At 31.1% G+C, this 14,460-nt stretch overlaps 3 protein-coding genes across 4 annotated transcripts in view; 2 read left to right on the top strand and 1 right to left on the bottom strand.

Annotated features, from left to right (window-relative positions):
* Positions 1 to 14,460, top strand: part of LOC116005648 — a 161,379-nt gene that overhangs the window by 25,638 nt on the left and 121,281 nt on the right. The window lies entirely within an intron of this gene.
* On the top strand, positions 529 to 5,666 carry LOC116007229 (putative late blight resistance protein homolog R1B-16). Of its 2 annotated transcripts, XR_004095218.1 has the most exons (7): positions 529 to 2,765; positions 3,278 to 3,361; positions 3,910 to 3,993; positions 4,257 to 4,340; positions 4,622 to 4,679; positions 4,980 to 5,138; positions 5,353 to 5,666. XR_004095218.1 is itself a non-coding variant. In XM_031247851.1 (6 exons), the coding sequence occupies exons 1-5, from the start codon at positions 570 to 572 to the stop codon at positions 4,670 to 4,672; spliced, it is 2,499 nt and encodes an 832-aa protein (XP_031103711.1). In that variant the 5' UTR covers positions 529 to 569; the 3' UTR covers positions 4,673 to 4,679; positions 5,353 to 5,666. The 2 variants fall into 2 exon arrangements, 1 of the variants encoding a protein (XP_031103711.1); XM_031247851.1 differs by lacking the exon at positions 4,980 to 5,138.
* Positions 10,517 to 11,426, bottom strand: LOC116007232. Its single transcript, XM_031247855.1, has 2 exons — positions 11,178 to 11,426; positions 10,517 to 11,114 (listed from the first exon to the last, which is right to left on the bottom strand). Exons 1-2 carry the CDS (start codon positions 11,341 to 11,343, stop codon positions 10,816 to 10,818), a joined length of 465 nt encoding a protein of 154 aa, XP_031103715.1. The 5' UTR covers positions 11,344 to 11,426; the 3' UTR covers positions 10,517 to 10,815.

Genomic DNA, 14,460 nt, shown 5'->3' with positions numbered 1-14,460 from the left:
TATATATATATATATATATATATATATATATATATATATATATATATATATATATATATATATATATATATATATATATATATATATATATAGAGAGAGAGAGAGAGAGAGAGAGAGAGAGGGAGAGAGGAATCTATTCAGGTGAGATTGATGTTTTTTTATGATTTTTTTATTGGGTGAGGTGCTGGTTTTACTATAATACAGTCGAGACACACAACTCATACATTATAGGCACACAATATATAGTAAATCGGTATACACCCCGGTATATATATATATATATATATATATATATATATATATATATATTCTTTTGATACATCTGAATTGAATGTGGAGGTACTGCAAGTAGTAAAGAAGCTATGGTTTATCTTCGGTGCTCATTTCAATTCCGATCCATTGTTTCAATAAAAATAATTACTCCATAGTTAGTTATATTGAATCCCAACCACCACTTGATTAATACTCCGTTTTACTTAGCTTTTTCATGATTTCTTCCTTTCATTTTTCAGGATGAAAATAATATAGTGGGCTTTATTGATGATTTGAAAACCATAAAATCTCGAATTATGGAAGAATCCAAAGATTTTTTTGTCATTCCAATTGTGGGGAATGCTGGGACAGGAAAAACTACATTTGCCTTAAAGATTTTTGAAGATCCGGAAGTTAGGAAAATTTTCACCCATTGCATTTGGGTTCATGTTTCACGAGGGTGTCATAGAAAGCAAAAATTCATTGACATTCTGCATCAAATTTCCAAACAAACAAAAGACTTTAGCACGGAGTTAGAAGATGATGAGTTGGAAGCTAAAGTAAAGGGATTATTAAAGGATGAAAGATATTTCATTGTATTGGATGATGTGCGAGAAAAAGAAGACTGGGATTCTTTAAAAGTTGCATTCCCTACAAATTTGGGAGGGAGTAGAGTCTTGGTAACCACCTTGAGCGGCAATGTTGTTGATTCTACCTGGAAATCTCATAGTTTAGGAAAGTTGAGCAATAATGATGGTTGGTTGCTGATAAAAGATAATGTTTTTGGTACAGAGGGATGGTGTGACACATTAATTGAAGAGCTTGGGATAAAAATAGCAGAAAAGTGCAATGGATTACCACACGCTCTAGTACTGGTAACTGGTATCCTACGCAATTGTATAACTTCAGTTAGTTGGCAACGAGTGGCTGATAATCCGCTTCTAGAAATTAACGGAGAAGACCAAAGCTACCATGAGTTAGTAAAATTGAGCTATGATGATTTGCATGATGAGAGGTTGAAAAAATGCTTCTTATATTTTGCATATTTTCCCATGGGACATGAGATTGTTGCTTGGAAGTTAATTTGTTTGTGGATTGCTGAAGGATTCCTTCCAAAAGGAGATGGGTACCTTTTAGAGGTAGAGGTTGAAGCTTCAAAATATTTGAATGTTCTTGTTAATAGAAATCTTGTGATGGTGAAGAAAAGAAGCATAGATGGTCAAATCAAAACATGTTGCATTCATGACACATTACATGAGTTCTGCAGAAGTGAAGCTGAAAACACAAAGTTATTCCATGTAATGGATGAGGGGCAAAGATTAAATGAAAGAATTTATTTGGATAGACTTTGTTCATACTACACTATGAACATATTTGATCATGTAGAAAACAATAATCCATCTGATTCATTCTCCAATCTCTTCAACAAAAGGATGGGTCCACGTCAAGATGCTGAACTTGTTGATTCTTTGTTGATATCCTCCTCACAAAAGAGAGAGATTCATTCGACGCCAGAGCAGTTGGAAACCATCCTAAAAACCTTTAAATATCTTGAGGTGTTGAATATTGAATCCCTTAAATTTAGCTCGCTGCCAAATGAGCTTTATTCCCGACGCTATATCAAGTATCTTGCAATCACAGCTGATATCAATTCCCTCCCCAAGTCATTCGAACATCTTTCGTCGTTGGAGACTCTAGTGATAAAAACCACAGAAAGGGCACTACAAATTAATGGAGGCATATGGAACATGAAAGACTTAAGGCATGTGCACACCAACACCTCTACGCAATTACCCTCCCCTCCCAAGAGAGGTAAGCATAGCTGTAAACAAACAGATATCCGCACACTTTCTACCATATCACCAGGAAGTTGCACAAGCAAGATCTTCAACAAGACCCCCAAACTCCAAAAGTTAGGTGTTCGTGGAAATTTATCAGAACTTCTCGAGGAAAAACAAAATGTTTGCTTGTTCAATAATCTTCAAATGCTAGAATGCCTCGAAAACTTGAAGCTTCATGGCAACTCTGAGAAATTAGAGTTGAAGGTCCCAATGTCCAATAAGTTTCCAAGAAGACTAAGAAAGTTGACCTTGTCTGGTACATTATTTCAATGGAATGACATGATTGTATTGGGATTGCTGGAGAAGCTCAAAGTACTCAAGTTGGATGACAATGCCTTCTCGGGGGAACATTGGGATCTAAGCAGTGATGTTATTTTCAAAACGCTTCAGTATTTGCGCATTGGTAAGATGAACCTCATAACTTGGACAGCTGTGGACTCAGGGAAAAGCTTTCCAGTTCTTGAAAGCCTGGTTCTTAGGAATTGTATTTCCCTAGAAAGTATTCCACAGGATTTAGCTAATGTGGACAGCCTTAAAGTGATGGAACTGTTTGATGTGAGCGAAAGTGTGTTTGATTTTGCAAGAGAGATTTGTGTGAAAAGGCATGGAAAAACAAATGTCAAAATCAATGGATTCAACCTCTTCATCACTCCTCTTCCGTCACAAGCAACGGTAAGTCTCTAACTTCCATTTTTCCTCACTTTCATAATCTTTTGTGGAACTTCTTTAAGTTTTTGTTAAAATTTAAAAAAAAAAAAAAAACAGTAAAGAACAATTTCATATTATTTTTAAATTCCCATACAACTTGAAAAGTGTGCTAAAACTTCATAAGTTTTTACTTTTACAAGAAAAAGATCAATTTCACATTATTTTTAAATTCACATACAACCTTGAAATTGTAAGGTGTGCGAAAATTAAACTTCAATTCATAAATTTGTACTTTTACAAGAAAAAAAAAAAGCATTTATTGTAAATTCTATTAGATTTATGTTTTGATGGCCGGGGAGATTATTTGAGTAAATGAGTGAAAGATATGAAAGCAGAAGTTGCAAAGCAGGTTAATTATTTATTAGATACAAAATCGTGAATTACTAGAAAGTTTGTTTATTATGTTTATTTATTAAAAAATTGATTTAATTGAAGTGATAGAAGAAGAATATGAATTTAATATTAATCCTCTACAGGTACACAACCAAGCATATGGGAATGAACATGTCAAAACCAGTGGATTCAACCACCCTAGCACATCTATTTCGTTACAAGAAATTGTAAGTATATTCTCTCACTCTTTTTCTATTAGATGAAATATTCTCTACTGTTTTGTATGTTTTGAAATTTTATAACATTAACTGTGAGTTTTATTATATCTATCTTTTTTGTTTTGGAACTTTTAAAGTTTTTTTTTGCTTCCAAAATTGTATAGTAAATATCAATTTCATATTATTTTGTTTTTATTTGTTCATAACTACTTTCTCAACCTATTGAAACACAAGAATCAGTATTGCCTCCACTGAGGCTCGAATCCACCACTTCCCATATAAAAGGAAGGGTTTGATGCCACTGGACCACAAGGTCCTTGGCAATTTCATATTATTTTTAAATTCCCATACAACGTCAAATTGTGAGAAAACGAGTCAAAGATACAGTAGCAGAGGTTGCAAATCATGTTAATTATTTTTTTTTTTTTTGTAGTAGATAAAGAATCGTGAATTACTTGAAAGCTAGCTTAATATTATTATTTTAAAAAAAAAACTTTTTGATTTAATTGAAGTGATAGAATTGAAGAAGAATTTGAATTTATATTAATCCTGTACAGCTACATAATCAAGCATATGGGGATGGAAATGTCAACACCAGTGGATTGGGCCAGCCCAGCAACTCTTCTTCATCACAAGAAATCGTGAGTATATTGTCCTGTCTTTTTCAACCATACAACATAACCTTTAGATTTATGTTTCGATGGTGAGATTATTTAATTTGAGTGAATGAGTGATAGATATGACAGCAGAGATTGCAAAGCAGGTTAATTGTTTAGTAGATAAAGAATCATGAATTCCTAGAAAGTTTATTTACTATTTTTATTTATATATAAAAGGAAAAAACATTTTATTTAATTGAAGTTTAGAAGAAGAATATGATCGAGTTTATATTAATAATCTACAGGTACATAACCAAGCAAATGAGAATGAACATGACAAGACCAATGAATTCGACCACCCTAGCACCTCTATTCCGTCACAAGAAATAGTAAGTATATTATCCTGACTTTTTTTTTAATTAAATGAAATTGTCTCTAAGTTTTTGTATGTTTTGAAAAAGTTTATAACATTAATTGTAACTTTTATTTATATTTATGTTTTGATGGTGATTTTGTTAGAAAGAGTTAATGATAAATATGGGAATAGAGTTTGCAAAATATGTTAATTATTTATTCCATAAAGAATTGTTAATTACTACAAAGTTTGTTTAATAGTAAAAAATTTATTTTATTTGAATTGATTTTCTCTTTCAATACATTATTCTTACAGGTGCATAAGCAATGGCATGGGGAGGAAAATGGATGGTCTCGACAGTCCTAGACTCCTAGTATGTAGTACCTCTACTCCGTCACAAGAAATAGTAATATAAGCACATTATATATCATTTTGCAACTATCTTACAAATAAATATTATATATAATATAATCTTATACCGTGACTCGAGGTGCTTGTCACTTAAGTCAGACCATGGAGTTAGTTTTTTTATATATAAATCAATTAAATAAATAAAGGTTTTTCTTTTCATGTTAAGATCAGCAAAATATAAGCTAGATATTGAATTAGATTATTTTAAATAGATTATTAGATTATTTATTAAAAAACTTGGTTGGACATTATCTTTCTTCAGGTTTCTGATGATTAACCCTCCGGTCATCGATGTGAACTGCTTTCTTGAAATAAAAGGGTTAAAGTTGATATGTGTGTTTTTCTTGGTGCAAAGAATGTGCCGAGATCATAAATGAGCTACCTATTTTTATTTCTTTCTTGTCAGTGATCTTATCTAGAGGTCAGTCATATTCTTTAAAAAAAAAATTCTTATAATATTTCTTCCAATTATAATAATAATAATAATAATAATAATAATAATAATAATTATTATTATTATTATTATTATTATTATTATTGTTGTTGTTGTTGTTGTTGTTGTTGTTGTTATATGTTCAGTGGATTGAGCTTGATTGCCACAATTATAACTTTAATTTCTTATTATGGTTGCACAGCTCAGACATGTGGTTCGATGAATTCCCATTTCAAGCATTGAGTGGCACGTACGCATTCATGTTGAAAGCCAATTTAAGTGTGTTTTAGTGATTTGATATTGTTGGGAGACTATTTTTGTATTGCCAATTTGTGATTACTTTCTCATGACTTTTATATGGTATTTTGGTATCGTAGTCAAGGACTCAAGGCTAGCTTGTTTATCATTTTTTTTTTTTTGATGTATTGCTTATTTGTCTTAGCAGTGTGGGTTTGCTTGTGAAGGTAAAACACTCATTTTGGTGACTCTAAAATAAATTACTGACTATATGTTCCATTTCGTTGTTCGTTTGTATTAGTTTTCAAGCCATTTATTGTTTATGAATTTCCTATCAACACAATGATATATATATATATATATATATATATATATATATATATATATATATATATATATATATATATATATATATATGTATGTATGTATATATATATATAATTAATCACAACCATTGAATTATTTAAATCAAAGGATCAGATAAGTCCACATGGTCCTCACCTAACTATAGATCCTCATTTGATCCTTAATCTATATATATATATATTAAGGATCAAATGGGGTCGCGCCTTCCCGTGCGGTCGGTGCGGTTTACACTACTCAATGTTGAAAAATGCACCACTCAATGTTAGAAAACGCACCATAATGAAAATACACAAAAACATCAAAAAACACACCACACACCCAAAATAATGCATGCACCATACTTAGTGGTGTGTTTGCTAACACTGTGTGGTGTATATTTGCATACCTAATGGTGTGTTTTTTGGTGATGCGTACCTAATGATGCATATTTGTGTGGTACATTTTCTAACATTGAGTAATGTATATTTGTATACATAGTGGTGAAGCCGCACTAACCGCACGTTAAGGGGCGGCTACACTTGATTATGACCCTATATATATATATATATATATATATATATATATATATATATATATATAAATTTGCTCAGGTGGAAGTGCAGTTTAATCTGAGAAATTGATCAAATCTAGATCAACAAAATTTTTTTTGAAAACAATATGCATCTAGAAGGAACCAAACGACTTAACCTTAAGCATGAAAATGGCGCACCTCAAGTATACAAACAAAGCATCATAAGAACACAAATCAAGCACCTACAATTTTAAAATGGGGTACCTAAATATTATAGCTAGCGCATCTTAAGTATAGAAACTACGCACCTTAAGAAGGAAAACCACGCACCTTAAGGAAAATCACGCACCTAAAGCTTTAAACCAATGCACCTTAAGCTTCAACAATCACTAGTACAGAAAAGGGCATTTGCGTCCGGAGTTATAGACTATTTGCGTCCGGACATGCCATGGACTATCTGCGTCCGGAGTTGCCCCGGACGCAGATAGTCACCAACGAAGTTCCGGACGCAGCTGGATTTTTTTTTTTAAATTTCAGCTGCGTCCGGAACTGGGCAGCTCCGGACGCAGTTAATTTTTTTTTAATATACTATTTATTTTAATTTGCTGTGCAACCCAAATAATTTTCTGTAGCATTTACAATTCATGTCCAGTTCTCAACACATACACATCAAACCACACCAACTTCTCAAAACATAAATAACTTCACAAATCTCAAAGCTAATAAAAATTCTGAAAACAATAATCTATTAACAACATCTATCTAACAACATCTATAAACAACTTCACAAATCTCAAATCTCAAAGCTACTTCAAAGTTTTCAAAACTTCAACAATAAATAACACTTCAAATCTAAATATTTCTCAACAATTCAAATTAAAGCTAAGTTACCAACACTTCAAATCTTCAAAGTTTTCAAAATACTTTACTCAAGCAAAGTAAACACTACTAAATTAATAAAAAACTAAGTACCAACACATACATCATTACAATTTCATAAAACATCATAAGTAAACACTACTAAATTAATACTTTACCTACACAAAACATCATAAGCATTCTTCACAAAAGTATTTAGCTCAAATTTCACGAATTTCATCAATTTGATTCTCCGTGTAGGGCTTTGACCCCGCAAATGCCTACATTTGATTCTCCGTGTAGGGCTTTGACCCCGCAAATGCCTACAATTGATTCTCCGTGTAGGGCTTTGACCCCGCAAATGCCTACAAAAATTTAAAAATTTAGGGCTTTGACCCCGCAAATGCCTACAAAAATTTAAAAATTATCAAATTATTAGTTTTAACATTAATAAAATATAATTTAAAATTCTTTAGTTTTATTAAATTTTACTTACCGATTCTAAATCTTCAAGCTCATAGTATTGAGTGCATATCTCAAACATATATCGCAAGACATAATATCCGCACTCTACACTACCGGGTTGTGTAGGACACTACAAATTATAAATTTTTATGTATATATATTAGAAAGTTAAACAATAAAACATCACTAATAACCTTATAAAATATATATTAATACTCTAATTTTGATATATACCTCAATTTCCCTCCATTTACCCAATTTTTAGCTCTTTGTCCTTTCAAATTTGTTGATGACCAAAATGCCCTATAATATACACTCATAAGGTGAATTCAAAAGAATAATAATAGTTAATAATAATAAATAAATAAATAAATAAATATATATATATATATATATATATATATATATATATATATATATATATATATATATATATATATATATATTATTAGGAGTTACTTACACATTCAATGGGACCTTAATCTCTAGGTCGCGGTTACTTGGCATTGGGTCTAATACATAGACCGTTTTTTATTTAACGCAAATGACCAAAAGCAACCAATGACTTCCACATTATTTAAAAATAAATATGTTAACGCAATTCACAAATAAGTCAATTAATTTATATAAATAACAAAAAATATAAATTTAGTTTTCTTACTCTTGATGGTATGGAGCCAAAATAAATGTCCGGTCCTTCTCTTTAAGCATCACATGCATGAGATAAGAAGCGACCGCGTTGTTATTTGATATGATACTAGCCTTTGAAATCTTCCTTGGGCATACAAATCCAATTGATGGCACTCCAATTTTCTTGCATAGCCGATAAAGACATCTAAAATGTAAATAATTAGTAAATCAAATGATAAAAAATAAAAGACTAAAGACTAAAGAAAAAAATATACTTACACTATAAAGACTGGTATTATGGACACATCGAGCCAATTCATTGTCAGCAAGTCTTTAATGTCATCAAACAATGATAAAATATTTGCTCCGCCTCCTCTACCTCCAACTCAACATAGTCTAAATTGGCTGGCAAGTGTCTTAGATATGAAACCATCTTCTTGGATTCATTTCTCAAGTGCTCCAACACATCTTCGGAAACAATGGCGGGTTGTAACTCTATGGCATATTGATCATCACTTTGAAAATTCATCATATTTTGAGCTTTTGGAATTTCCTACGTGCCAAGAAAATTTAAAAGCTTAACAACAATTAGAAGATATTAAATTGAACAAGATATTAAAGATATTCAATATTACCTGAAACTCGTTCAATGGATCAACAGACTGACAACTACTCCAAAGCGGTGTGTCTAACCTTGGACTAGCTTGTGCATTCTTCATAAAAGATTGGAGCTGAGATTGCATATCCTTAAACTTTTCCTCCATTTCTTCCCTTGTTTCTTTTCTTATTTTGTCAGCCAATTTTTCATAAATATTTTTCTCCATAGCCTCAAGATCAACACCTGAAACACCCCGAGATGATTTCCCACGGCTAGGCATACCAAACACATCCCGAATCTTGCTATGCACTCCAACGCCTCTCACATAGCCACCGTGCTCATTGGTGCCCAGAGCTGCTGATAATATATCATTTTGACCTGCTGGTTGGAATGATGAGACATCTCTTCACACTTCTCGATCTATTGCAACACAAGATATATAAATTACATGTTAGCATTCTCATTAATAATATATATATATATTTATATTTAAAGTATTTGTATTACTTACAATTTTACCTAACACTCCCATTGTTTTTTCGTTGGGAATGTAATAACTTCCATCTTCATATTTTTTAGACCGCGCTCGAACCCAATCCAAGCTACGATCACTTGTTGCTATTTTCGATGTAATAGAAGCGCAAGAAGATTGTGAAGACAATGGGTCAGACACCATCCACTCAGACTCCTTTCCAATATAACCTCTAGAGCCTAAGTAGTGAGGATGCTCTTCAGGTTTCTGATGATGATTAATTGTTCGATCAGCTATGTCAATTGCTTTCTTGAAATAAAAGAATTAAGTTATTCTCAAAAAAAAAAAAAGAATTAAGTTGATGCGTTTGTTTTTCTTGATGTAAAGAATGTGTGGATCAGAATTGAGCTACCTATTTTTATATCTTTCTTGTCAGTGATCTAGAGATCAGTCAAAGTCTTTAAAACTTGTTCTTTTAATATTTATTTCAATTATTATTATTATTATTATTATTATTATTATATTTTCAGTAGATTGAGCTTGATTGCCTCAATTATAAATAACTTTAATTTATTATTATGGTTGCTCACACATGTGGTTCGATATTGGATGAATTCCCTGAGTGGCGCGCATTCATGTTGAAAGCCAATTTAAGTATGTGTTAGTGATTTCATATTATATTGTTGGGAGATTATTTTTGTGTTTCCAAGTTGTGATTACTTTCATATGGTATTTTGGTATGGTAGTCAATTAAGGAGTCAAGGTTATTTATCGTTTTTCTTTGATGTACTACATATTTATAAATTTTGGCAAATTATAATGTGTACCATAAAAATAAAAATAAGTACATTGTTAATATATTAAAAGTACATTATTTGTCTATCGAATGTAATTATACAAAATTATGTATTTTTAGTTCTCAAATAATGTACTTTCCCTAAATATAAGATGCATTTTTAATATATTAAAAGTACATTATTTGTATACTGATTGTACATTATTTGATAGTATACAAAATAATGTACTTTTAGTACTCAAATAATGTACTTTTTTTTATGGCGTACACAGCTGATTGATGAATTTCTTGTCAAAACGATGATTTTATATATATATATATATATATATATATATATATATATATATAACGGTTACGTTAAAAGTTGTTAGGAACAAGTTGTAAATAGGTTTTGATCGTACCAAATTGTGTTAAGAATTTTTTAGCCCCCCAAAACTTTAAAGTTATCTAGATCTTCTTGTAAATCCTAAAGGAATTTCAAGGACAAAGTTACCACCCTGGTAAGTTAAAATAAACTTGTAAGTAGCTAAGTTCGAACAATAGTCTTAGGATACTTAAGAAAGTTGTAAAGCTCGGAAGGTACTTAAGAATCCATAAGTTAAGTCTCGGAATGTCCAAGCCCGAAAGGTACTTAATTGAGAATATGGAAGGTAAAGTCTCATAAGGTCCAAGCTCAGAAGTACTTAAGAAACCAGAAGGTGAAGTCTCGGAAGATCCAAGCTTGCAATGTACTTAAGAATTCGGAAGGTAAAGCCTTTGTTGGACTCTTTCAATAAGAGCAGCATATGAATCCTTCTTCAATCTCCCATGGATTGAGGGGATTCCTAGATACTTTCCCAAGTCTTCAACTCTAGGAATGCCGATTAGGTCCACTATCTTTTGCTGCAATTCTGCGTCCGTGTTCTTTGAGAAGAACAAGGATGATTTTTGGACGTTAGCCATCTGGCCAGAATGATCACAGAATACTCTCAAATATCTTAGCATCTCATCAGCTTGTTCGATAGTAGCTTCCCCGAAAAGCACCATGTCATCTGCAAAAAATAAATGGGATAAGTGAGGACCTTATTTACTTAATCTTATTCCTTTCCACTTACCTATGTTTACAGAATCCAATATGATGTAGCTAATCCTTTCTATACACAAAAGAAATAGCAAAGATGAGATGGGGCCTCCCTGTCTAATTCCCCTTTCAGGTTGAAACCAGTCTGAGGTTCTACCATTCCAGCTCACGGCCAACCTTGGTGTGGAGATACACTTCATTAGGTTTCTTCTCTAGACTTCATTAAACTCGATATCCAACAGAGAGTCTTCAATGAAGTTCCAATCAAGTTTATCGTATGCTTTTTCTAGGTCCACCTTCATTATCATCCAGCCAACTGCCGCTTTCCTAGTTCTCATTATTACTATTATTATTATTGAAAGAATTATTATTATTATTATTATTATTATTATTATTATTACTACGTAAGGACATTTTAATCATTCTGGCTTCTTACCTTTCAATTCTATGTACTCATATTCCTGTATACTAAACACTGTAATTTCAATTCTTAGTTTATTCATTGAATTGCAATTCCTACTGAATTACAATTCTTTTACCTCCTAATTCCCTTCTCCCAATCAAACGCCATGTAAAATTACCCAAGTATCGCAATTGCCTAGGCAGCGATGATATAGGAAAACTTGATGCAGAAATAAAGCAACAAAATACATATACCATAAAATTAGCTAAGAGCATGAGTGTTTTTTGGGAAGTTTGTTTTTTTTTTTAATGCAAAAATTGGGAAGAGTTTTTTTTTTTTTTTTTAAGTTGTGGGTGAGGCTTTTTCAAAGTTCTTTTCTCCTTCAAATAAGTTTAAAAAAAAAAAAAAAAAAAAAAGAAGGAAAATAGTCGTGTGAGCCTACGCTTATTGAGTGCATTTCAATAATGTGTCCTTTGATTGCTTTAAAGTGACCGTCAGCTGGTGATCATTTTAAATATTTGATCTTTGTTTTTTAATGGCCGTTAGTTGCTATGCAATGGCCACCTTTTTAAATTTTTTTTATTTTACATTTTTTCTTATTTAATTTTGTTATTAAGTTATTAAAATTTAGTCAATGTTATTTTTTAATGTAATATATAATTTTAATAACATATTATTTGAATTGAAATTTTATAATTATAAATATAAATTAACGTTTGACATGTTTAATTCAAATTCTACTCTCTCACTTTTACTTAATGATGTGACAAACAATGATGCAATATTTTCATCGTGTGAGTCCCATAACAAGTGTCTAACATTAAGAATTTATGAGAGGAAATAAGAGTTAAGAATAAGAAATAGGGAAAATTGTAATTTATGCCCCTTCATAATATGCCAATTATCAATGTCACCCTTGAATTATTAGTGGTGTAAATATTACCCCTCAATTTTTAAAAATGGTACATATATTGCCCCTCCCGTGGTGTAAATATTGCCCCTCCTTCGTTACGGGAGGAGCAATATATGTAAATATTTGAAAATTAAGGGGCAACATTTACACCACTAATAATTGATGGACATTGATTCAGGGGTGACATTGATAATTGACATATTATGAATGGGCATAAATTACAATTTTCCCTAAGAAATATGAGTCCATGTAGCATATATATTATGTGATGATATAGGAAAGCTTTAAAAATGAGTTCTACTATATGTACTCCCTCACTTTTTACTCCTAATGTGATAATTGATGATTATGTATATTAATCTTGTGAATCCTAATAAATAAAAAAATGTTAACATTAAAATTTTATGAAAAAGAGTAAAATTTAGAAGTAAATGTAGTATTTTTGTTTTAAAATGACTTGCTCAAATATTCGTATAACTTAAAAATCAATTATTTGAAATACTTAGCAGATAATATCGTACAAAAAGCTACAACTCAGTGACTCACTAGCTCAAATAATTGAGGAAATGGCGCAACTTTTTATAAGGAGACAATGATATGACTATTGGTGTATTATGACTTGAGACCCCACCTAAATTATTTGCTTAAGGAAAATACTATTTGCACTCTAAGTTTTACTCTCTCACACAAAAATTTGTTGTTAACATTTTTCTTGGGACCCACAGAATAAAAATAACTTCTCATATCTTGTCACGTCAGAGAATAAAAGTGATGGAGTATAAAATGGGAGTTCATGTAATAGAACTCTTTGCGTAATTGTGCCAATCCAGTTGCGTAATTGTGTGATGGTGCATATCAACTTTATGAGCTGTAATATGTATAATCTTAAATTTTATCCCTTTATTTTTATTATTTGATGACGAAATTATGTGTGAGACTATTTTACAGATTTTAAGATAAAAATATAATACTTATACACATAAATGTAATACATTAAAATGTCAAAATATTATATTTTTTCCCTCAAAAGTATTACATTTTCTTTTTTACCTAATTGCATAGAGATTATGGTGCCTCCTAATGAAGTTCTTGATCAGCTCGAGTTTGAAAGAATGAGAAGGACTCTTCTTAGGAAAGGTTATGAAAGGTAGCTGTGTCTAGCTTGGGTCTCCCCCTCCCTCACTCTCTAAAAAGATACAAATTAAAACTCATTTTGTAATTTAATGTCATTCACAATAAGATGAAAGGAGGAGTCACCCTTAGAAGAGTTAAAAGCTTGCACCCCTTGGAGCGAGTCCCTTTCAGGTAAGAAATATGAGTCCATGTAGCATATTATGGGATGATATAGGAAAGCTTTAAAAATAAATTCTACTACGTGTACTTTCTCACTTTTTATTCTTAATGTGGTAATTGATGATTAGTTAATTTTATCTTGTGAATCTTAATAAAAAAAAATTAAAACATTAAAATTTTATGAAAAAGAGTAAAATTTAGGAAGAGTAGTATTTTTTTTTCAAAAATGACTTGCTTAGATATTCGTAAAAAAAGATATCCGTATAACTTAAAAATCAATTATTTGAAATACTTAGCAGATAATATCGTACGAAAAGCTACAAAACTCACTAGCTCAAATAATTGAGAAAATGGCGCAACTTTTTATAAGGAGACAATGATATGACTATTGTCTATTGATGTATTATGACTTGAGGCCCCACCTAAATTATTTGCGTAATTGTGCCAATCCAGTTGCGTAATAGTGTGATGGGGCATATCAACTTTTTTTTTTTTGAGAATTGGGGCATATCAACTTTATGAGTTGTAATATGCATACTCTTAAAATTTTATTCCTTTATTTTTATTATTTGATGACATAAATTTGTGGAAGACTGTTTTACAAATTTCAAAATGAAAATGTAATAATATTTATACACATAAATGTAATATATTAAAATGTCAAAGTATTACATTTTTTCTTAAAAGTATTACATTTTCTATTTTAAG

This window comes from Ipomoea triloba, chromosome 15, assembly GCF_003576645.1.
Source record: "Ipomoea triloba cultivar NCNSP0323 chromosome 15, ASM357664v1".
NCBI lineage: Eukaryota > Viridiplantae > Streptophyta > Magnoliopsida > Solanales > Convolvulaceae > Ipomoea > Ipomoea triloba.
Note: the sequence above shows the minus strand (reverse complement) of the source record. Positions and strands in the feature narration are given on the sequence as shown.

Coding starts and splice junctions, on each gene's coding strand:
- LOC116007229 (XM_031247851.1), top strand. CDS start 570: ATGGAAGAATCCAAAGATTTTTTTGTCATTCCAATTGTGGGGAATGCT. Junction 2,766..3,277: donor CTCTTCCGTCACAAGCAACG/GTAAGTCTCTAA, acceptor AATCCTCTACAG/GTACACAACCAAGCATATGG. Junction 4,341..4,621: donor CTATTCCGTCACAAGAAATA/GTAAGTATATTA, acceptor TTATTCTTACAG/GTGCATAAGCAATGGCATGG.
- LOC116007232 (XM_031247855.1), bottom strand. CDS start 11,343: ATGAAGTGTATCTCCACACCAAGGTTGGCCGTGAGCTGGAATGGTAGA. Junction 11,115..11,177: donor ATTGGATTCTGTAAACATAG/GTAAGTGGAAAG, acceptor TATTTTTTGCAG/ATGACATGGTGCTTTTCGGG.